The 24,968-nt window shown below is 39.6% G+C and overlaps 1 protein-coding gene across 4 annotated transcripts in view; it reads right to left on the bottom strand.

Moving 5' to 3' along the window:
- pcdh7b (protocadherin 7b) overlaps nt 1–24,968 on the bottom strand; it is a 164,761-nt gene that overhangs the window by 71,412 nt on the left and 68,381 nt on the right. Inside the window, exon 2 of one of the 4 annotated variants that reach the window (XM_037676410.1) lies at nt 24,058–24,253. The exons of 2 other annotated variants lie outside the window; for them this stretch is intronic. In XM_037676410.1, coding sequence (XP_037532338.1) covers nt 24,058–24,253 — 196 coding nt within the window. Of the gene's footprint in view, nt 1–24,033; nt 24,254–24,968 lie in introns of all 4 variants that reach the window. One more of the 4 variants, XM_037676402.1, reaches the window with a different exon arrangement.

A 24,968-nucleotide genomic window follows, 5' to 3' on the forward strand; every position in this document is an offset into this window, starting at 1 on the left:
CTTCCTCATTGACAGTGATGTCAAACTGGTTCAAAACCAAAAAAGTCCAAAAGTAGTTTTTTGGTCTTCTCTTAAAGCGTAGAAGGTCCTGAGGGTTTCCCAACGGTCTAAAACTCTGGCATTGACGCTGGATGTCTATGTGCATTCCTTCAAGTAATCCTAAGCCTTACATTTTTTTTTTTGTGTGTATTTTTTAAAATAAAGACAAGTGATTTTTAGCAGTTGTTCAGAGATCCCAGAAGGAGGTGAGATTTATGCATGTATGTGTCCTTGTTTCACCGGCAATCACTCAGGAATTAAGATGATTTATGCTGCTGTGGCACAACTTGTGAGGTGACGGAATCGTAGCGCTTCTCTTTGGTCTCTCTCCTTCTCTCAGGCTGCCAGTAAAAACAAATCACAGCCTATCCTCCTACAAGTAAAATCAGGATATTTTTATCAGTTTTCATTAAAATGTATCATGATGTAAGTGGACTCAAAACATTTCAAAGCACAGGACAAAAAGTAACTAATTTGGTTGCTATTATTTTAATCACATATTCTAAATTTTCAGCAAGTTTTCCATTGAAGTGAAGACATTCAGCTGATGAATTGTCACATTGCATCAATGTTTCTTCATTTTGTCTCAAAAGTTGCACAACAAAAGCAAAACCCACCTTTAATGGCACACCTTCAGAAATATAACTAGCATTCTTTGGATGAACGCATATCACTTGCAGTCTTGTATGCCCAATTTTTAACAAATACCTTGTGTGACCATATATTGGTGTTGATGACAATATCTTCCAAACTGACAGAGATAGAGCCATTTTTTTGTGTGTTTTTAAGACCAATTAGGAGTGGCAGCCATCTGGAAATGGGTTGACTCCAAATGTTATACAGTTTTAGTGTACATGTGATGTACATTCACATAGTAATATGGCTGTTGCTTGGTTGAGAAAACAGCCACAAACTAAACAAACACAACCTCTGAATGCAAATGTGCAGAGGTTTAATATTAGCTAGTGCAGCAATCTTTCACACCAGTGTGACATATTTCAGATAGACTTTTTTTGAATAAGCCGGAAAATGATCAAAACAAAACTGGCACTTGTTTGGCTAGCCATTAGCCTAGCCTAAAGGAAAACTTTGGTGCTAACTGTTGATTAACTCCTTTTTCACTTTTTGGTACTTTATTTTTGTACCCTTATTGCATGCTTTAGTATTTCTTGTTTGTTTGTTTGTTTGTTTTTAGCGAGTCAAATTGGTTCTTCTCATCCTAAGCTTTTCATTGTACTTTTACCTTGTGTTAACCTTGTATATGACAAATAACACAATTTGAACTTGAACTTGAAACCAAACATCCCTTTAGAAGTGACCAAACTTTTGCATTTAACACATACCAATTTTTTTGGCTTACAAGTCGCAGATTTTTGCATAATTTGCATGCCCTGCGACTTATATGCCAAAGTGATGTATTTATGGATTTTTCACCATATACATAAACCAATTTTTGGCTGAGATATGACCGTTTTTATTCATTCTGACTGGAAATATTGAGCACTACCATTTTCAGCCTCTAGATGGCACTCGAGTAGTATGGCATGCCGTTGTTATATGCAATAGGTAATTTTATTATTATTATCTATTAATGACACGATTAGCTTGCCTCCCACCTCCGTCCAGCTCGCCTGGAGCAACCGGCAAATCAGCTTCATTTCGTTGCACTGCCCCGGCGAAATGCAGCTAATTTGACCATTGAAGTGCATTTATTAAGTAAAAGTTCATCTGAGACACACCTTTGCTATAATGTTGAACAAACCAATTATTGTTTTAGGTGCTTATATTGTTAAATTTTGAAGAAATGGACAGTGAGTCACCCTTTCCTGTTTCCGCGTATCCGTTTTTGAAATACAGATGATTTTTACCGTCAAAATGCATTTATTAAGAAAAAGTTAGACTGAGACAAACCTTTACTATAATTTGAGCAAATGAATAATTATTTTTAGGTGGTTATCTTGTTAAATCTTGTTAAATTCTTGTTAAAATCCTCCCGTGCATGCTCCTGCAGCCAATCGATTTTTGGCACAACACCGGCCCACGTTTCCAGGTTTGACCCACATTTCCAGGTTGTCAGCGGTGACACGTAACAAACGCAACGCGTCAGCGGTGGCTCATAATAGATGTGACGTATACGGCTCTGCATTATTAGACATATTTGGACTGATGCGACTTATAGGACTGTGCGACATGTACGGCAGAAAATACGGTAGACCAAAACTGTTTTAAAAAAAGGGGAAAAAAAGCATGTTTTCATAATGTTTTTATTTAATTATTAACTTTTATTTAAGCAGATAAAGTCCATTAATCTGTTTGGTAAGCTTTGGCCTGAAGGCAGTTTAACATGTACTTTGTACATGTTTTTGGACTTTAGTAGGAAACCCAAGTACTTGTGGGAAAAAAAACAACAACAAAAAATGCAAACACAAGGAGAACATGCAAGCTCCACACCAAAATAACCCAGTCCCAAATCAAGGATTGAACCCAGGACCTTCTTGTTGTGAGGCAACAGTGCTAACCACTAATCCATCGTGCTTCTTTCACTGCCAATACTGGAAGACTTTATTTTTCTTTCTTTCAAGCAGGCCTCTCTAGGACACTGACCTTGACTAACCAAAACCCTGGTAATCACAACACTTTAGTTTAATTTACAAGTTACAGCTTCTACACTGACATCAGCTTGGCTAAATAATTAGTTCTGAGCATTGTACTTTTTTGACCTGACGCTCTACAAACAATCAAATCAACTTCTTCAATTGACTATCTGATGTCGAGAATTACAAAATTAAAAATCTGCGTTGGAATCGTCCAGTACCTCAGGTGTAGATGTGGCTATGACTCTAAGCTATCTTTAACTTTTAGCCACACTCTTTAACCCTGCTTTCTCACCCCGGTAAACTCCCAGACTGCTTTAATTTTTAAAAGTTTACTCTTTAACCTCAGAAGCCTCACCGCTTAAGGCAGCATATCAGGTTTCAACTCATCTCCCCTCCAGTCGGAAACCTCTCTAAATATTTTTCTTTCCTCCACACATTCTGTCCTGAAAACATGTAAATTGAGTCGAATGCGGTTTCGCTCTTTAAATATTTGGAGACAAATATAAGTTATGAGTTAGAGAATGCCACAAAAGGGCAAACAGACGTGTGTGTGCGTGTGTGTGTAGGGGTGGGGTAATGTGCGTGCGCCACTGTCTGGAAATGAGAGAGACCCAAAGAGCAGTTTGAGTTTATCATAACAGCTTCTGTATAACTAGATAATGACTGTAACGTGTTTCTTTGCGCAGTGTGTGAACCCAATCTGTCACTTCCAGAGGAATTTCAAATTCAGGCATTACACTGAGCGTGGGCGGCAGGCTAAACAAGTCTCCTCTGCATCCTACAACCCCTGTTCTCATATAGGGAGGAATTTAGTAGCCCACTGCTGACCCCCCAAAATGAAAAACAATTAAAACAATGCTCATTTTCAAAGGTGGGCAAACATGTAAATGGCTTGACCTGTACATAATTCCTTTTTTTTTTTTTTTTGTCTGTATGTTGCACAGAGGGCAGCACGGTGGCGCAACTGGTAGAGCTGCTGCCTCTCAGCGAGCAGATCCTTGGTTCAAACCCCGGTCCAGGGGCCTTTCTGGGTGGAGTTTGCATGTTCTCTCCGTGCATGCGTGGGTTTTCTCCGGGTACTCCGGTTTCCTCCCACAGTCCAAAAACATGCATGTTAGGCTGATTGGTAACTCTAAATTGTCCCTAGGTGTGAGTGAGAGAGTTAATGGTTGTTTGTCTCGTTTGTCTCTATGTGGCCCTGTGATGGACTTGCGACCCGTCCAGGGTGTACCCCGCCCCTCTCACAGTGATTGCTGGACATGGGCACCAGCGACCCCCGTGACCCAAAATGGAATAAGCGGGTAAAGAAAATGGATGGATGGATGGATGTTGCACAGATTTTAATGAAACTTGCAGAATGTGATCAGTGGATGTGCATCTAAGGCTGATTAACTGTTGGGGTTGATTCACTTCAAGATGACCACTGCAGCTTATTAACCTTGGCAAGCTGGGGCAGTTTGAGGTTTATGGTGAGGTGTGCTGGGGCAGCAGGGTGAAGCAAGCTGATGCCAACATACTCGATAAGCTCATCATGAGAGCTGGCTCTGTTCTGGGAGTGGAACTGCAGTCTCTGGCAGAGGTGTCTGAGCAGAGGATGCTGAGGGAACTGCTCCAGGTCCTGAACAACATATCGCACCCCCTGCATGACACATGGGACTCACCGCAGCACCTTCAGTCGTAGACTGAGACCACCGAGGGGCTCCATAGACCACCACAGGAAGTCCTTCCCCCCTGTGGCTATCAAACTTTTCAACTCCTCCCCCTTTATACACAAAGGATAATAAAACGAATCCTGCATTACAATGTACACTTAAATCTTTCTGTCTGCACCTGACCTGTTTTGGTGCTTAATTTTTGGTATTTTTATATTCTATGTTATTTTTATATCTTGTGAAATTCCTTTCCTTTGTGTTGAAACTCTGGCACAACAATTTCCTGCGGGAACAATAACGTTCTATCTTATCTTACAAACACAACAATAGCTATAACTCAGTCGATTTTACACATATTGTACCAAAATGACGCATGACATCAACTGAAATTGATTCCCAACTTATGGTCCAAACACTAATACATTTAAAAAAAGAAAAAAATGTTTACAGCTTTGGGAATGAGTGTTGGAATCAACGCTGTTTGTCTTTTAGCAATATACATATCTCACAAATCAGTGAACAAATTTTAATAAAGCTCTTAGAAAGTAATTATTAGCCGAGATGGTTTAGGGGCAGGGCAGCCGACTCGGGACCCGAAAGTTCGATGCCCGGTCATTGCACACCTCGTAGTGTCTCCTCATTTGCTCCCCGGGCGCTCTCATAGCTGCCCACTGCACCACCTGGTGTTGGATGGGTTAAAAGCAGAGAGAGCCAGTTTTGTCTTTGTATGGGAACATACAATGATGACAATACATAACACATTATTATTATTATTAACAGCTAGAACTGATATCATTTTGGAGACAACCCCTTTAAAATAGCCAGCACAGCTAACTGATTTAAGCAAGACACAAAACTGGTTTTAACCCATTACATTTTAAAGCTAACACGATTTGAATTGGTGTTGTAGTAGCTGAGCATCATCATCTGAGCGTTAACAGATAATACAGTCTTTACAACTTTGGTAACTATTTTTACCCTTCAACAAAGTTCAGTCAGGTCATCTGGACGGTTTCTTATTTTGTCGAGACGTTTCGTCCTTCATCCAAAGGATGTTGTCTATCCAATGAGCCACAACAAACTGAGTCCCACAAACAGCAAACCCACATAGAGAACCAGTATGCTAGTGATAAGATGGTTTCTGGGGCCCGCCCTCTCCCCGTCGGCTCCTCTGAGGCATAGCCAAAGTGGTTCAAAACATCAAAGTCCATGCTCTATTATCCAGGTAAAAAAAATCCAACGAAATTCTGAACATTGTTAGATTTTCTACCTGGATTACTGAGCAGGAACTTTCATGTATTTTTACCCTACTTCCAAAATGCATATTCAAGAACCAATCTGCTTCTGTACAGTATATGAGAATATGTCTAACGTGAGCCTCTTCTCAGCAGGATGCCTCTAAAAACACAAGTACACACACTTCAACAGACTCAGGACATTCATTTCAAAGAGATAAAAAGATTTGTTTTTACATGTGCTTAAAATCTGGACTTATCTCTTGATGCAAAGGCACACATTAATTTCAGTGCTGTGTTTGCAGGTATTGTAAGAAGATTTGGCAGCACATCATCTGGATTAGGACGCTCTGTTTGGTCCGGGGTGGGGGTTGTGCGCAGTAGGTGGGTTTGCGATGGTGGGGGTGTCATCGTTACAGTCTTTCCTTCTTCTTTCCTTGCACTTGATAAAAGTTGAACGGTTGTTTGAAGCCGAGACGAAATTGAAAAAGTCCAAAGTAAAAATAAATTGCTAAAAGAAAAAAAAAAAAAATCAAAGAGCGCAAAACATAATAGCGTGAAATGATAAGGGAGGTGGATGACTTGTGAAGCGTTTCCTTTAATCAGCTCCTCTCATCTCTAAAACCAGTTTTTATATCAACACTTTTTTTTTATCCCCAACATATCAAATTGTGTGCCACATGGAGGCATTTCTGTGACTAGACCTGCAATCTCCTGCTAAAGTGACTGCCTGAGGGTTGGTTTGAGCTACAGACAAGATAAATGCTATGGTTTTGGCCTTCGAGGTAGCCATTAGTCTACAGGCGATACTGCAAACAAAAGGGCAGGGAACAGACAAAAGAATCGCACCCTTTACCTCAAGTGCACAAAAACAGGTGTGCCCCTACTACGTTTCTTCAAAGGGTTAATCTTTTGTAAAGCCCCAGAGTTGGGGAATAAAACAACTCACCTGGCTGTCCCTCATCACATCCACACCGCATTTACTTCCATTGTTTGCTTTCAGTGTCACGTTACGTGGCTCTGATTGTGTCCACTGATGTGTTTTGGCTCTCGGGTGCTTTTCTATTGTGGTTTAAATGGAAGCTTTTGGCTTCCACTTTGGCTTCTCCCCATCCGTCACAGGAAGTTGTGCAACAGGACTGCAGTCATTACAGCCGCACGCAGCTGAAGCTGCCGCTTTGTGAGGTGATTGCCGCATTTACGGGCTTGAATAGACCGCTGCCATGGTGAACGGTGCACAAAGACAGGAGAATTTGTTTTTTAATCCTTTTTTTGTGACCTGGAGGTGAAATACAACAAAAACAAGTCACACCTGGAGGAAGGGTGGGATCTTGATGCATGTTTTTTCCCCCCCTTCTCAGCCAGGTGCACCGAAATCACAAGCAACACGGGGGAAAGCGACTCAGGATGGAAGCGAAGTTTGGGCCAAGCTGACGCAGGACTTTTTTTTATTACTCATTGTAAAAGCATACTCTTATTGGAGGAGATTCTTGTGCATTATATAGATGCTCCCTGTGATTTGAGAGAGGCAACAGCAAAAACACCAGAACCTCTAAAATGGGTCAGTGGTGCAAAAGCAAACAGTCCCATGCAAGTATCAGCGGCGCATGACCTTTCCAATATATTTGAAACCAAAGCAATATTAGAAGCACAAACATTGTGATCAAAGGAAGTGAGCTGTAGTTCCTTCATGAAACATGCATGTTGCTAGTGCCTGTGGTTATGTGGATTTCCTGCCTCACAGTGTCTAGGTAGACTGTTTCGATAGACTCAATAAACAATAGACTAGGACATGCATTGGTAAGATATTTCTTGAAAAGTGCATGACGTTTCTACTAGGACGCTGACACTGACGAGGTGTTTAAATATTTCCGGTGGCCTAGTTACAGCACAGTTTGTCATAAACTTCAAAGGTGAATCCTAATGTGCGGCATTGATATTTTTAATTTTTTTTTTACTTTATTACCTTTACGTGTTAGATTTTTGTCAGTATGACTAAAAGCATATCTTATCAACGTCCGACCAGAGATGCACAACACGTCTGGATATCTGTTTTAATCCAGAACAATCCTCCTCAGAGGTTTTGCTATTGTTAATATCCACACTTAGCTTACTGAAGTTGTACTCCAAAAAGTGGACGTGACTATTAAAATGATTCTACTGCTACACCAGGAACGGCACCAAAAGAAATGTTTTACCAGGGCGTCGAACTTTTTTGGACATTCATGGTGTGGTTTCACATAGTTCAGACAGTCTTGCATTCTGGATCTCCATCATTGAGGAAAGATAAATACTAGTATTTCCTTGTTTTCTCTATGGTATTTCAGACACAGAGAACAGAACATTACACATAAGACATTGTCTTCATAAATATGTTCTCATAACACTGGTCGACATTCTGTCTCCATGCAGGTTTCTCTGGGACACTGCGGCCAGGACTAATCGTACCATTCATAATCAGGACAATATGTTCATTTGCAATCATTGACCTAAACAGTTTGAGAGGAAATATTTTTTTAATGTAGTAAATGCGTGAGTCAAGGGCCCTCCATGAGATGGACTAATAAATCCCAGCTGAAATAAAGTAAGATGAAAGAAAACAATAAAATTCTTCTTAGAAAGGCATCATCTCTCTAGTTGAACTGAGTGTACATCTGAATACTGATGTATTTGTGTGCGTGCGTGTGTGGGGGTGTGTGTCCAAAGCCCTCTCTTTGGTTCATTGTAGATGTGCATGGGTTGTTATAACGCCCTCCAGCACTGCCAGTGTCAAAGGTTGCGCCGCACATCGCACGGAAACCCTTAGACGAGATGCTGCCACGGGTGAACCGAAAAGTCCCATCTCTGTGTGTTAGCTCTTTACTTTAATCTATCTGCCTTCCTCCCGACCCCCCCAACCCATTTTCACCTCCGCTTTCTCCCTCCCCTTGCACCATATGAGACACATTAAACTGTGTCCTCAAAGAGAGATGGCAAGAGAGTGAGAGCACAAGAGGATAATCTCCCCTTCCTTCATTGTTGCATGCTTTCATCCATTTTTATAAGACCAAGAGCTGGGGGGGGGGGGGGGGAGAGTTGTGGGGCAGGGAGAAAGAGGGAGGTAAAAATAAGTTCTGGTGACTTGCGGTAGTCTTAAGACGATGATGAATCCCCGCCTGGATTTAAATACACGTGGTAAAAGTTCACGTTCAAGTTTTGCCAAAGCTTTGTGCTCACATTCATTGGGGACGGTCTAGTAAAGCAGCCACCTGTTATTATCCACCTGAAAAGGATTTTGCTCTTCTATCAACTTTAATGCGGCCCGAACCACAATGTGTACCCCCACAAATTTTATATCAAAATGACTGGGTCGTCACCATTTAGTTACCTATTACTTCATTTACAAATACTTAAAAGTTAATTACAAACTACCGGTAACTATTGAATGTTTCTTTTTTTTCCAAGAAGAGAGAGCATTTTCTTATTCCTTTAAAAGCAAGAGGCTTCTTATTATGTTGCAGATCTGTCATTTCTGGCTTACTTGGCAACAATGAATACAGCAAGCACCAAGTTAAACATCAATGGTTCTGGGATTACCATTAGCCGGAGGAAAAACACCTTTGTCTTTCTGTCTTAGAGTTTGCTTTGTACATTCTAAGACTCAAAAAGCTGGAATGAAATGAAGACCTTGTATTTATTTTTTTTTTTTTCTGAGTGGATTTATTTAGTTTTCTTTTTCTTTGTTACTTAAAGTGCAGTAAAATCTTTGAATGAAGCTGAATCTGTCTTGAATTTTAAATTCTAGCAATTTTAAAACCTCAGACCATGTGACATATTTGACAGTGGTGTGTTAGAAGCTGTGCCTTTGACGCCAAACTCCTTGTGAAAACGTTCTAGTTAAATAAAATTAAAAAAACTATTTGCAATAGACAATTATATTCATTGCGAAGTAAAACAACCAAAAAAAAACGGACTATTCTGAAAATGTGTTGCCTTTGTAAAATGTTCGAGTGTGCCGTCACTCTTATTCTTACATCGTCTCCATTTAATCCATAGACAAAGCTGCTTTTGTAAAAGTCCTTTGATGGAATGATAAGAAGGTGTTTGGGGCTGATTGCTCCCACTGGCTCTCTAATCCTGCGTGCAATGTGTCATTATTTTCCAATTTTGCAGAGTGTGCATGGTGCAGATTAAAGAGAAAATCATTCTCCTTATGCGAGTGAGAAAACTTGAGTTCAAACTCACGGAATGAGAGTTCAGTGACGGGAAACAATGGTTTCTTGTAATAAAGTGTCAGCCATTATGGTTTAAGTTGTCCCACTAAGAATCTGGAATACCTAATGATGCACAATACTGTACCTACCATTTAACTTCATTTACTGTAACTTTTTTCTTTTTTTTTTGACTGCTCTCTTCAGGGGTCGCCACATTGAACTAACTCGCACAAAGACTTGGTAATTGTTCTTACAGCGGATGCCCTTCCTGATGCAACCACCAAGCTACCACAGCCCTCTATGTGGAGCAAAGAGCTGCCATCTAGGGCACCCAGTGGAGCAGATGATGAGGGTTAAGATCCTTGCTCAAGGGCCCAGAGTGGGGCAAATGAGGGTGGAGGCAGTTATGGGTGCTTCACCTATCCCACTCACATTTTTGATGTTGTCTGTCCAGGGGTTCAAACCGACAACCTTCCAATCACAAGCTCACCTTCTCTAACCTCGGAATTGACATCTAGTCCCGCAACTAGGGGGCGGCTGTGGCTGAGTGGTTAGAGCAGTCGTCCTCCAATGCAAGAGTTGGGAATGTGAATCCACCAGCAGTTAGATACCGAAGTGTCCCTGGGCAAAACACTGAACCCCTCATTGCGTCTGATGTGTGTCCCATTGGTGTATGAATGTGATCTGAAAGCACTCATTAGATTCTTTAGACTAATTTGTCCAATTAGCTTTGTAGAGATCTAATAGAGTGCTGTATGGATGGGTAAATGAGGGCACAGACTGTAGTGTAAAGCACTTTGAGTGTCTTGATAAGATAGAAAGGTGCTATACAGTCCATTTACTTGCCTTTTGCAGCCTGGTGTGCTACTACCCTTAGAGTTGGGCATATAGGTTGAATACAGTGTTAGCCTACTATTGCTGACCAATGAATACCAAGTATTTGTGAAAGATCTGATTTATATCAGGGTATTACATTAATACAGTTTAAATGCCTTGTATTTGTCACTGAATCTAAATGTATCATGGTTGAAGTTTGAAACATTTGTTGCTGCTTGTGTGTACTGTAACTATAATGGATGTATCAACGGGTTGGCAGATTATCAAGATACATATCATATGGAACTCAGACCCATAATGTAAAACACCATTTACACATCCAAAACAGCAAAGCACTGTCAGTCTGTCATAAACAAACACACACTCAGATAATCATTTTATTTCTACATAAAGCTTGCAGCAACTAGGCATTTGCTTGCTGGTGTTTTGTCAATTTTACATCACTTGGCCGCATGTTTGAGTCATCAAACCAGTCCGATTAAAGACAAACCTGATGTCAAATACTGAAATATGGTAACATAATTGCTATCAATTAGTAGTAGCAGCCGATGTTGCTGGCAAAGTGATGAGTATCCTGACAGGAATCTTATCCAGAAGGAAGCCAGTCCACAGCCTGCCGGAGATGGGACACACAAGCTGTTCTGCAAATAAGTGCACATGTGAAAACCAAAATGAGGTGCTACAAAAAAAAAAAAGCTGTTATGTTATATATGTACAGTTATTATTAAGTTTCCATACACTCAACATGGACAGGGGTGTCCTTTTTGGGGGTAGCTTCCAAAGATTTCTTTGAAACGTTCCATTTTCAGGCTTAACTTTATTGTGGATTTCCTCGAATGCAAATAAGGTCTAAATTATTCTTACACTACCATTCATTTGGTTTAATTTCTCTTGGGGAAATTGCATCTTGACCACAAGCTTTTTATACCCATTGACAAGTTACTGGCATAAACCCGACTGCCTGTTTGACCACTTCTTGGCAGGATTGGTACAGTTCATTTAAATGAGTTGGTTTCCTGACACAGACCAAGTTTTTACACATAATCTACAAATTCTCAATATGATTAAAGTTGAGCTTTGGGAAGGCGTAACATCAACCTGTTATATTCTTTCAGAAACAAGTTTCGATGTGTTTAGGGATCATAGTCATAATGGGACACTGTGACGAAATGAAGACTCAATGCAATCTGCTGGATACCCTACCCTACTTTAAATAAATAATGTTACTAATTGAACTTTTATGTATATTAACGTATTTGTTCAGTGACTGGAGATAACTTATGCTGTGACTTGACACTATATAAATAAACAGAATTGAATTGAATTGACATTGGAACACACAAGCGTGTCCAAGTTTCAATCCTCAGGCTGTTGATTTGCAGTGAAGTTGGAGAATCTGAAGTTAGCCCTCTTTCTTTATTATTACATTCACTCTTTTTCAACAGTACCATAACACGATGCTACCACCACCATGCTTGACAGTTACTACTGTGTTCTCAGGTTTGAAAACTTCATCTGGGCTCCTCTAAATATATTTGTCACATAAGACCATAAAACTTGTTCATATGACTAAAAGAAATAATTTAAATTAATAATTTAAAATGATAAAATTATGACATTTATGTTTATGGCACGTGTGCAGTATATAAACTTCTGACCACAGCTGTGCAATGCTTTCTTTGACTACTTTGATTTGGAGAAAAATGGGAAGCTGTAGGTGATCAAAAATGTTATGAATCTGCTGGAAGCCACAAAAAAAACCAACTTATGAAATAAGAAAAAAGGAGGACGAGACAACATACTCAATTTGCAAATCCTACATTAAAGGTCAAAAAGAGTGTCTCTGCTCATAGTTAGACTGCATCTCTCTCCCACATACACAGTAAAAAAAAATAAATGCTATCTCAAACTCAATTTGGCAAACTTCCTCTAAAATCAAGTCATATTTATTTGCATTGGCCTCTGAGCAAGTTAGATCTGGTGCCAGCTGTTTCATTCCGTTCGGTGCATTTTTGGAAAGTTCAGTAATCATAAAAATGTTCCGGGTTTTTCTGCATAATCGGCACAGAATATATTGTGTGCAATTTTTCACGATTGAGAAGAGTAGCAGCAGGGTTTTATGCATGGATTTAATGGTGAGACATGAAGGTGTGTGGTGGGGGTGCAGGGTGGGTTAGTGAGAAACAGGGCTTGCACATAAAGTATAGCATTTTTTGGCAAATACATGAATGAATGCATGAGCGGAGCAACATGGCCTACAGAATGCAGCTTGTTTTTGTTGTTGTTTTGTTTCATCTAATGTGAGAAAGACAACAAAACCCCGACTTTATTGTTCAGTGGTTGTCTCAGATATGCTTATGGTGTGAAGTCGCCATGGTGAAACATATGCACATACATACAGAGCAGACATCTCTCCAAATGCACAACAGAAAACTAGGCCTGTGCAGTTCGCTAAAAAAGATTATTGGCATTCCTTTCAACGCACCACTCCCATGCAATAGACCTCACACTGGGAAAGACACGGCCCCCGCTGTGTCCCAGTGCTGCGCACCTGATGTTCCAACATGCTCCACCAAATGTGACTCCTCCACCCACCCCCCCGTTTACTAACTCTCCTCACAACTCCCCTCTTGTCACAACCATGCACTGAATCCTAACTGGATTCAAACGAAGTGCAAAGAAAGGACAATGACCGATAGGGTTTTGGTAAAAGAAGCTGACGACAGAGCGGCAAAGAGAAGAAACTGGGAGGGACGGGGAGAAGGAAGGAGGTTGGAAGGATTTGGCTGAGTGCCTTTGAGATATTTAACTGGATTCACTGAAGACCTCTCTAATTATTTGCCCAACCAAACATTACGCCTGACAAGCATGTTCCAGATGAACAGTATGTGAGAAAGGTTTGGAGGAAGACAAGACGAGCTCAAGTGCTTTGCATATTACCTGCAGCTGAAGGAAGCCATTTCATTTTCTTATGTGGCAACTGCTTGTGCCATTTGGAGATGAGTCAAATACAGTCGTCACTTTGTCATCAAATGCACCCTAGCAGTACGTATGACTCCCTGAAAATATGGTTGTGCTCGCAGTTCCACAAAACACTACTCTATTTTAGTCTTGTACAACCACTAGTCCGTGTCTTAACAACTGTGAATCCAAACTGTAGAAGACGATATAGAAACAAAACCGACAACCGTCTATAAAGCCAAGATTCCGTCACCGATTCCCTCTGAAACTATACGGCTGCTTTGCTTGAGTGGGTGCTTCACTGCGACTTCTTGATGGTGACACTTTAAAATGATATTTGCTGTCTTTCTGAATGTGGTGAAGAGTTGCCAACCCTATAAACGACATAATGTTGCTCCTGAATTGACGACCACATTGTTGATAAAACCAGATGCTTTTTGGATGGATTTGATCATCTCTGTCAGGCGTCCTTAAAAAAGATAAAGGCTTGAATGAAGCGGTTAAGACAGAGGGTGGCAAGAGGTTGAGTAGCTGTGCAGTAAACTAAAAATAGATCTTTTCTGAAGATAAAAGCATATAGACCTCCTAAGAGATCCTTCAAATGCAATGACAAACCTGTAATAGGCAATAAATGGGCTTTTAACAAGAGAAATTACAGATGCAAGCAATTTACAAATACAATATTTCATAATATTGTGAAAAAAGTCCATCTAATAAAAGTTTTTTATGATAATGTCGCAACAAAACAACTAATTAGCTGCAGAGCCGCAACTTTGCACACAAGCACAAGAAGCATAAACATTCCTAAAAAAAAAAAAAAAGCTTTCTTAGTCTGTTTAAAAATGTATCTTGACACAACAAAAACAATTGGGTTTAAAATATATTCACAAAAGATAAAATACAAAAAAAAAACTTTAAAAAAATAATCTAAAAACCACAAGGCTTTATGCCTTTTTGGTTGTTTGTTTCCAAACTTTAGATTAGAACCATCGGTTAAGATCATAATTACACTATTCTGTATATTTTATTTTATTTTTTCTGCACACAAAGAACAAAAAACACTACAATACTCATGCCACATAACTAGGTGTCAATAAGGGCGACACTAACAATGTGCCAAAAACTCCAAGACACAGAAAAAATAAAAATAAAGAATAAAAATATAAACTATTTGTAGCTTGTTTTATGTTTGACCATTTTCCCCCCAAATTAAAACTTTTTCAGCATTGTTCATGTTCACCGACGAGTTCAAGGATTCAAGGTTCTTTGTCATACACACCACATGTGGTACATGTGGTGGAACAAAATTGTGTACACACGGTCCCAGTTACATCCAACAAAATGTATAAAATGTAAAAGAAAAATAGCAATAAGATCTAAGATATGAACTAAGAAATATACCCCCCCCCCAAAAAAAAAGCAAAGCACTAGTAGTACAAAAACAATAAGCCAAACAGCAGCATGAACATGAGTCTGTGTGAGCAGATGAATACGAATGAACACAGCAACATGAAACAGATCAGCAGCAACATGAAACGGATCAGCAGCAACATGATGTGATTTTTCACAGTGATTATCCTGGTTAGAGATTCATGAGTATTAACAGCCTCAGGGTAGAAGCTGTTCCTCAGTCTAGTGGCTCTACACTTAATGCTACTCAACCTCCTGCCTGAGGGGAGCGGGGCAATACGTGTGTGTGCTGGGTGAGTGGGGTCCTTCATGATGCAGGTGGCCCTCTTCCTGCATCTGGAGGTGTAAATGTCTGTGATGGTGGGGAGGCTGACTCCAACAGTTAGGACAAATAGAAATATCCTAAAAACTGTCAAATAAATAAATATATAAACAAACTCCAATTTTGTTGTGTCAAATGAGAAGTTACTGACGTGCGTAAAATCGGCTGCTACGGTGTTGTTAAACGTCTCCATCTGTCAAGTCACCAAAAATGTGGTTTTTAAGTTTCTACTTTGGGCAGTTTTTGTAAAAAATTTCCCCTAAAATGTTTGCATGTGGATGAGAGGCTTTAAGTTGAGCGGAAAATGCCACTTTTGCAAAATTAGCATGTTATCATTAGCATTAGCAAATCAGTAGGACGATGTCTAGAATAACAAATTATCAACCGTAGTCACTTGATTTTTTTTTTTTAAATATCCAGTACACTTGCATACTTTATACTTACATACTATACTGCACACTTTACATAACTCCTTTTAGTTGAAGCAATCTAGAAACAGATCTTTACCTTTGCCATGCATACTACAGCTAGACACCAATAGAGCTAAATGAGCTGCGACTGTTGCCTCTTTTATTTTAGAAGCGTAAATAATCACTCAGTGCTTTCCCCACAGACTCCTCAGGCTTCATTCTGTAAATGTGATGCGTTCGGGGGGTTAAGATTGCAATGATGGGACTTGGCCGTGCCCAAGTGAGGAGCCGGAGAAAGGAAGATGAGACTGTGGATGTGACACTGGGGTATAATTTGAATACCTGCCTGCTCCAGCTAAGCAGTGATCAATCACTCCTGTGTCAACCGCCACTCCCTGCTGGCAACTTATCCGCGCATGTAACCTCCATCCCTCACTTTTTTTTTTCTCCACAAATTTTCTCCTTTTTCGATTAATTTCCTCTCTATCTTGTGGTCTCTTGCCAGCCTCCCATCTTCCTATCCATTTCCTGGGCTCCTGTGCAGCGTTATTCATTCACTCTGTTTTTCCGAGCCTTTTTGTTTTTTTCTGTGTTCCCCCCAGTGCTTTCCCTCACATCATCTCACCAGGTTCTCTTGTTATTTCTATCTCCCTTGCCGTTGCTTTGCCTAAGGATATCACAAAGAGAAATAAGGGCTGAGGGGTACAAGGAGACAGATGGAAATGAATGAGAGACACTCGGTGTGACTGCAAGCACATACAAAATACCAACCCTGACACAAAACGCAAAAGAATCTGAACCCTTTATACTCGCTGATTACTTTCACTCATTTCCTTCGTTTCATTTCCAGACGAACAATGTTGAGTTCTTACGTGCATGCATCGTAACCTTGGTGGAAGACAGTATGGGGACCTGGAATCATCTGTAACACGCTGATCGAAAACGTAAGTGCCATCTGAAAGGTGATTTGTCACTACGCTGCTCTCCATTGAGCAGCAATGGGCACACCATGCATACAGACACACACACACCGATACACCCTCATCCCTCCACCAACTTGAGGGAAATCAGACCTAAGACCAGCGCTGCTGCCGCTCCGCTCTTGAAATATGAATGGTTTTAATTAAACAAACTTGCTTTGCCATCTGGCCCCACAATTGGGCTTGCTTAATGAACAGACTTGCACACAAACACACACACGCGCGCACAGACGTACATTATTAACCAGGCTAAACAGCCTTCCAGCGAGTAAAGCTTTGGAACTAGAGAAACAACAACAATGTAGTAATCTAGCGCGGCGTTTCAAGGAGTTGGGAAATGATTGAGTGCCTCATTGTGCTGAATGAAGGGTGTGAAAGATGGCAGGAGCTCATTTGTTTTCCTGTGAGCATGTGTGTTCCTGCCTCGCATGCATGGTTTGGTTTTGTTTATTTGCGTGTGCGTTGAAAGTGCATTCCAGTTTGTGTTTCCTTTGTGAGTTTGTCACTAAAGGCTCAGTGAGGATGCGTCCTTGCCGACTACCTGACTGATAACCACTGCGATGCGCCACATGTCTGCCTTTTATTGAACCGACTAGCCAACGCTAAATGATGATGTTCGTAATCTGACTGCAGAACCCCAAGTTTTCTCAGCAGGAGAGACGGCAACATGATAGAGAGTGGTCCGATTGTGTGCGTGTGTGCTGGGTGGGGAGGATTGTCTGGCAACCAAAGCAGAAACGAAACGTGGGAGGCATGCTAACATTAGCAGCCAGTGGGAGAGACCATTACTCTCTTAGAAGCTACAATAAATTTGAACTTTTCTTCTGTCTTGGGTGCTGATCGGGTTCAGTGATGTCCTCGATGCTATGTAGAGGCACCATATTTTGCACAAGTCTTCAGTTTAATCATTTTTCTCATCATATTTTGCTTTTAGGGAGTCAGATGTTCAACAACTATGGCTGCCTTTTATTTGGCTCATTTTCACTTTAGTACCCAATCGTTCATTCAACCTTTATTTATACAGGTTCATCCCACTGAGCCTCAGTACAAGAGAGACCTGGTTTTAACAAAGAGTGATGACAACAGTAGACAATCATTAAAGAAAGCATACAAATTGAGAGCAACATAACTTCAGGTAAGTTATTTTTGTTTGTTAATTTATTTAACTTCAACCTCATTCGGGCATCAAAGTCAACTTTATTGTCAAAACTGCAATATATACAGGACATACACAGGATTGAAATTTCGTTACTCTCAGACCCCTGGTGCAACAATATCCATTAAACATTTAATAAACATAAGCATAAAATTAAATAATAAAAGTATGATACTATCCTAATTTGTAAGTATAGATATTAGGTGAGGCATTAAATTCAGAAAAAAAAAAAAAAACATTCATGTTGACATTTAACAGACAACTTAGCAACAAAGGTATTTTTAAATTGATATCTTAGCTAGCTAAATAGCAGCTAGCCCGCTAGAGTTTTGTTAGAAGGTTGTAAGCTCAAACAAGGGTTTTGTTAGCTCCTTATTACCAGTAGCTTCTGGCAGTTTTGAAATTATTTTGTTGATTTTATGAAAAAAATAAAATAAAATACAGTTTGACACCTAAAATAGTAAATTAGCTCTAATAAGGGATTCTAAAAAGATTGGCTAAAACCTTGGGATCTCGAGTCCTGGTCTTTTTGGATTTTTCCTATAGGCCTACCTCAAGTACGTATATAACTTACAACCACAGTTCATTTACTGTAAATAGGTTTTTGATATAAATGGACAAGTGGAAGTAAAAAAAAAGACATTTCTGACTTAACAAAAACAACAAAAAGTAGCTAAGTAGCTACAAAGACTAGAATGAAAATGGGTGAAAAAGCAGCCAAATAAAAAAATAAAATAAAATTATTAGAAAGCCTGTAGAACTATTGATCACATTAATAATTGCAAGTAAATCTAACTTGTTGGAATTAAAATATGAAGAAAACTTCCAAAAGCATGCAAACTTGATATGTGGAAATAATAAATAGAGCGAAACACGAGTTTGAAACGGAAATCACACGAACCTCACATGTGGAAAACCATATTTTGCATTTTAAATGAACCTGCAAAATGTATTTAGCACATGAGAAATGTGGTTTAATGTTTTTAACACCTGATCTCATGCGTGTGTATTCATTCATATCCATCTGCTCACCCCAAACTCATGTTCAGGCTGCTGTTGATACGCCGTATTGTTTTACATTAGTGTTAGCGTACCGTTTGGCGTTCGTTTAGTGTATATCTTGGATAGTTATATACTGTTTCTTTTTAAACTTTATATTTTTTACTATTTTTGTGTGTAACTGGGAGCCCGAGTACATAATTTGGTTCCGCCTCATGTACTACACGTGATGCGAATGACAGTAAACTTGACTTGGAACTTGAAAACGCATAATAAATTCATATAGTTTTTCTGTAAAGTATAAAATTAATGTGCAGTACGACAAATAAAAAAGTTTATACAACTAATGCAATGTCTGCTGGAAATCATTAATATTCACAAATAAACACTACCTTTTTGAAAAAAAATGTTTTCAATCAGAAATTCAATAAGAAACTTATTTGCACATGTACACCTTACTTTAGCCACCGGCAGCTTTGTCAGCTCAGGTTCTGGGGACAAGTATTTGAAGCTAAAGTCAAAGGTTACAGTCTTATATTTCCATTTTTCTATATGGCTGAAAACAAACCACAATATAATGATGCATGCTCTGGATGAAACGCAATAGATCCTTGGCAGCGTGACCTACAGCGAGAGCCACAGTGCAGGGCGTATCTGCACTGATGTGCTGAAAAATTATATTACATCTTCAGTGCCGGGAGCTGCTCGGATTCTTGCACCCGTTTCACATCGAAACGCTTCAGTAGAGCCGCACAGATCTCACTCACCATAAAGGAGCATTGAGGAAGCGTGTAATTCTGAGGTGTGCTTGAATTAACTCGGTAAAATTTGAAAAAAGATCAAATAAAATCCACGGCCCCTCCCTCAGTGGTGATTTGGAGATCAACAAAGTTGAAGCCTTTGACCCGTCGATAACACTGAACATCTGGAAAGGCTCTTTTGACGTCATCAACAGCCTAATCGGTTGTTTGACTCCAAACACTCTGCGTTTATGAATATCTGATGAACGCCAGGGTGAGCTTATGAATAAGTGAGGGGACCAGCTGTGCGTCAAAAAATAAATAAATAAAAAATAGAGACTTCAAGGATCTTACTACAGTGGAGCAACTCAAGAACAATATCTGTTCCTAACAAGTATATAAATAAGTTTTTTTTTTTTTTTTTTTTGGGGGGGGGGGATGTTCATACACTCCTGACGTTAAGTCTTTGACTGGTTTATAAATAAGCTGTGATTTTTTTAAAAATGATTAATTATTAATCCTTGCAGTAAAACAGATCAAGTACAGAGCACAAACACTTAATTTAACTCATACGTCTTTCAACCATTTTCTGCTGCTCATCCAAAACTGAATTGTGCTTTCAGATAGGCCTGTCGCGATAAACAATAAATCAATTAATCACATGATAAATGAAATTTATCGACCTCATTTATTTATCGGTTTTATCATTTATTTATTTATCTCTCTTTCTACTGAAGACACTGGATGACAAAAAGGCTCAACTCCGGTGCTCTTCACTGACCCCTCCCTTTCTCTTTTCGCTTTAAAATCCATTTTAACCGTCCAAAACTACAATTTTGGATGGTTAAAAGCAGCTAAGCTGAGAAGCTTAGCTATGAGCTAGCTAAGCTGAGAAGCTTAGCTATGAGCTAAGCTAACAGGCCGACCACGGGAAAAAAAAAAACCTCTGTCTTGTCGAAACTCCAAAAATTCACGGTTGAAACCTGTACCTTCATGTAAAATGTTATTTTTCTCTGCAAAAAGAAGCTGAAAACTTGTTTACCGTTTTTAAAAAAATATATATTAAAAGCTTTATGTGAAAAATGCTATGCTAAAGAGCTCAAACCACACCGAGCGTCCGTTATATTGAGAACCAGAAAAAACGGAAAGTGAGACAGCCCATGTCACGTCAAGGGGCCTCCCTCCCATTTTTCTTAAAGAGACACACTGCTCACTCCCTCACTATCAATCCTTCGGTTCAAACCGTCTTATACTGTCATCCGGTGGTCAAAAAAGCTACTACACACAAAACAAATTAACAAACATGTCTTCTTAAATTTGACAATAAAACTAATCGTTGTCAAATTTCAAACAACGATATCGTTTATCGCAATCATTTCTGAGACAATCATCCAGCAAAATTTGTTATCGTGACAGGCCTACTTTCATATAAACCTGATATTCCTTAACTTTAATTGAAGATAGTCTTCATTCTTTGTTTATTGACACCTCCAGTTGTAAGAAGTTGCCCAGCAGAAGGTGATAAAATTTCAGCGCTGACCTTGAGGAAGGCAGCGAAGGAAAGAAAACACGGTCCCTCAGCACATCTGTGCAGAGGTAGAGAAGGAAACAACGATGAGCAGGAGGCGGACTGAAAACACTTTTTTTTTTGCATGTGTTGTCTTCATCTGTGTTCGTCCCTAGGGGTGCCAGGGAAGGTAGGTTCTTGCGAGTGAGCGTTTCTCTGTGTGAGCAGCTGTGACTAAGGGCGATTGTTCAAACGCATTGTGTGAATGTTAAGTAGCAAGAACCCTTGCATACTCGCTAATACCTACACCCCAGTTCAAACCAACACATACAAATCATTATCTTTCCAAATGTGTGACTTTCTAGACACCTGAGATCTAAACTGGACACAGAACTCAAGTCATTCATGCATAAAAGACCAAAACGTCTACAGTTGCATGTCACTAATAATGGCTATGTAAGTAGTACAAATCGCAGTGAGCTATCTGCTTACTTTTGTTCTTTTTTGTTAGTTCCCTAATTTTCAAAACCAACCCCATACAGAGCGAATGTAGCAGTGTAAACTCTTGGCTCTTGCACAAATGAGAGCTCAAGACTATAGTTGTATATTAGACTGAAGCAATTTGCCAATATTTGCTCTAATCTTTTATGATTGCGTTGCACGGTAGGTATTAAACTGATTCCCCTTATTCACAGCAACTTAGCATTCAACAGGGGATAAGCGTCTTCCTCGGGGATGGTTTCACTGCAAATATAGACGCCTCTTTCTTTCTGCCATTGAATTGCAGGTTCAGACCGTTTACTGCCAGAACACAACCTGCTGTCTACCCACGTTCAGATAGGATCACCTACAGCCACCAAGTACAAATCGTCAGAACGGCAAGAATCAGTTTGATTTCAAAACAATATGGTGAACTAAAAGGGGAAAAAAGGTCCAATATTCACATACGCAGCCTGACTTCTAATCTCACTTGTGCTGCCGCCTTTCCATCTACAGTGACACACACACACCCATAGCACAGTTCAACTGATCTCACTAAAGATTGCAAGCTTGTTGTTTCTCTTGGATGGAGACTGATCATGAATTGACCTTGGCTCTGTTTTCCAGCAGTTCTCCTTTAAGTCTTCAGTACTTTTTTACCAGTACTTCCCTTGGAACTGTGGTTTATATGTACACTGTATGCGTATTGCACTAAAACCAAATGTGATGGGCATTATAACACCTGTTCTTTTGAATCAGTGAAAAATACCACAATGTGGTTTAGATGTAATAAATGCAAGCTTTCAGAGTATACTATATTCTATTTTTAGAATCTGTCTTCTTTATTTATGCTGTTTTCATCCTGAGAATAGAAATGATTGACAAGCTAATCATGTTTATACTTTAATTATGTTGCAAATAACTTCTGTGTGAAGTCACTTAAAAGAGGAACCAGACTGAAATAAGCTCATTTTTATCATTTTAACGTCCAATTTGCCCTGTTAGTATAAAGGCATGTGTGGGGAAAAAGATGTATATTTTAAATTTTATATTCACAACCCTAATATTTCAAACCTCTTTTAATCTACATTAGGGTCATCATTAGAAAGGCTTTGCTGCAGTCACCTGAATAATGTCCAATCTGTGTGATTTTCCTATCTTTCTATTTGCTGTTTAGAGTCAGGGCAAACCAATACCAAGACACTGAGTCACTCAGACGTTCCCTGAAGGTAGAGATGTATTTTTTGCCCATGCGTCATCTCGGGAGTATCATTGATTTGTGATATTTACTGCTCTGATCTGACATCACAATGATAATGTCTCAATCTTACAAGGTAGGATGTACATTTCTCTATGTGCACTTTGAAGGCAGCTACCTCTTAATACGCATCACCTCGGACATTTAGTGTGAATGGGAACAATACCCTCTTTTCTTACTGCAACCACACATACGCACTACACAAGATGCACAAAAATAGAAACAACATGCAGTTGTATTAGTGAATATTGTGAGGACAATATCAGTATAACTCAAGGGCAGCGGGTCCATCTGATTGGTTGAATATGTTATTGACATGCAAACACAATTGCAGGTACACACAATATAATAACCTTTGATTTATTGCTGTCCGAGCTATCCTTTTGCTATTGATATTGTGCACAATAATATGATGACAGGTAGCTTTTTGCCATGTTATGCATCCCATATAAAGTTCAGCATTCATCTATATGTAAGGTTCTATAAGAGTGCAAGACAAGTCCAGGACACTTACTACGACTGAGCTCTTACAAAAGACTATTTTTCCGATCTTTCAGTCAGTCTTTTTACACAGCAATCGTTTTATATTACCTACAGAGCATTAGTTTTTTTTTTTTTCTTCTTCTCTTTTTCGGGGTAAATTGAACTCCTTCGGAGGAACTGCAAACCAAATACCCTTTGCAAATCAGTGCGGCAGCTCTCAGTGTAGCTTCAAAACAATTCAAAATGAGTATTAACCTCCTGCTGCGTCTCCATTCCCTTTCTCAAAGAATGGTGCATAAAAATGGAGATATCGTATAGAAAATATGTCCTACATGACAAAGGAAATTCAATGGGACATGTAAATTCTCCAAAATGCACTTTTGAAGAAGTTACAATAGGATAAAAGGATAAAGATGATGTGAAAGGTGTTCATTTGGGGAAAAAAAAGCCTGTACATATATCCCCTCATGTTGCTCCTTTGATCAAAAAAACGCCTGATGTTTCTCAACACAGCCATACATGTTAAATAAATCCCCTAACCACATCTTCACATGAGTGAATACAACAACTGCTATATCACAAAGGCCACAGCACATTGTATCTGATACAAAGCTATATCTAGCACTAACAAAACTAATTAAAAAAAAAACGGTAAAGTGTGTCTGTGAGGCTGTCTACCATCGAATGTCCTGCAGGAAATCTCTAACCAGTATGTGCGCATGTGCTTCCTATGTCTTAACGGTTTCTTAATCTCCTTTCAGTGTTTGCCCCTACCATTCTCCATGTGCTCTGCCTCACCGACACTGCCATCCGGCGTTGTCCTCTCGTAGCTGTCCTCAGGCAGGGGAAGGGCGCCCAGCCGGGGGCCCGAAGAACTCTTGCTGCTGGGTGTCTCCGACTCATCCAGGCCGCTGTCGTAGCAGCTCTGCAGTGATCCCTGCTGGTGAGGGTCCTGGGGCTGGCTCACCACCGAAAAGGTCACTCGGCGGAACGGCTACAAGAGAAACCAAACGTCCGGGGGTCACTATAAAAGGGACTGTTTTCACTTTGTTTTTAAAATGTATTTGTTAGATTTGAACTAGGATGTTGGGTCCGCTGGAAATCAGAGGTGAGATTCAGGTCAGGCTGTCTAGGAAAAGGGGAAAAGGGGCTAAATATGCGTAGAAGTAAACAAACTAGATTTCAAAGAACTCAGTAATGGAACTAACAAAGTAACCTAAACATCAAAGCTGGCTAACCTAAAAATATCACAACCGACTTTATCCTTGTAGCTTAGAGGTAGACGAAGACATTTTTATCATGACCCTGCCTTTTTCTTAATTTAAACTTTTTTTAAAAAGTAGCCATTGCAACAAAACATGAAGTAGGCAGTTCTAGGTTTTAATGCATTTTAGGCAACCTAGCAGGTACCTAGACTGGCTATGTCTCTGTACTGGGCATAACTACATACAAAAATACAAAAATCAACCTTACAGAATGCATCAATAATGAATATATACATAGTGTAATATCAACTAACAAGAAGGCAACAACTAACCAAATAAAGAACATAAATAGAAAACTTGGCAATCAACTACAGGAAATGACAATGCCAACAAAACAGAGAACTTGACTAACTAAACAAAGAACACACCAACCAACTAAACAGACAACACCACTAAACAGAATGCAACAACCAACTAAAAGAACCAACTAGGCAGAATGCAACA

The sequence above is a fragment of the Nematolebias whitei genome, chromosome 1, assembly GCF_014905685.2.
Source record: "Nematolebias whitei isolate Nwh7 chromosome 1, NemWhi1, whole genome shotgun sequence".
NCBI lineage: Eukaryota > Metazoa > Chordata > Actinopteri > Cyprinodontiformes > Rivulidae > Nematolebias > Nematolebias whitei.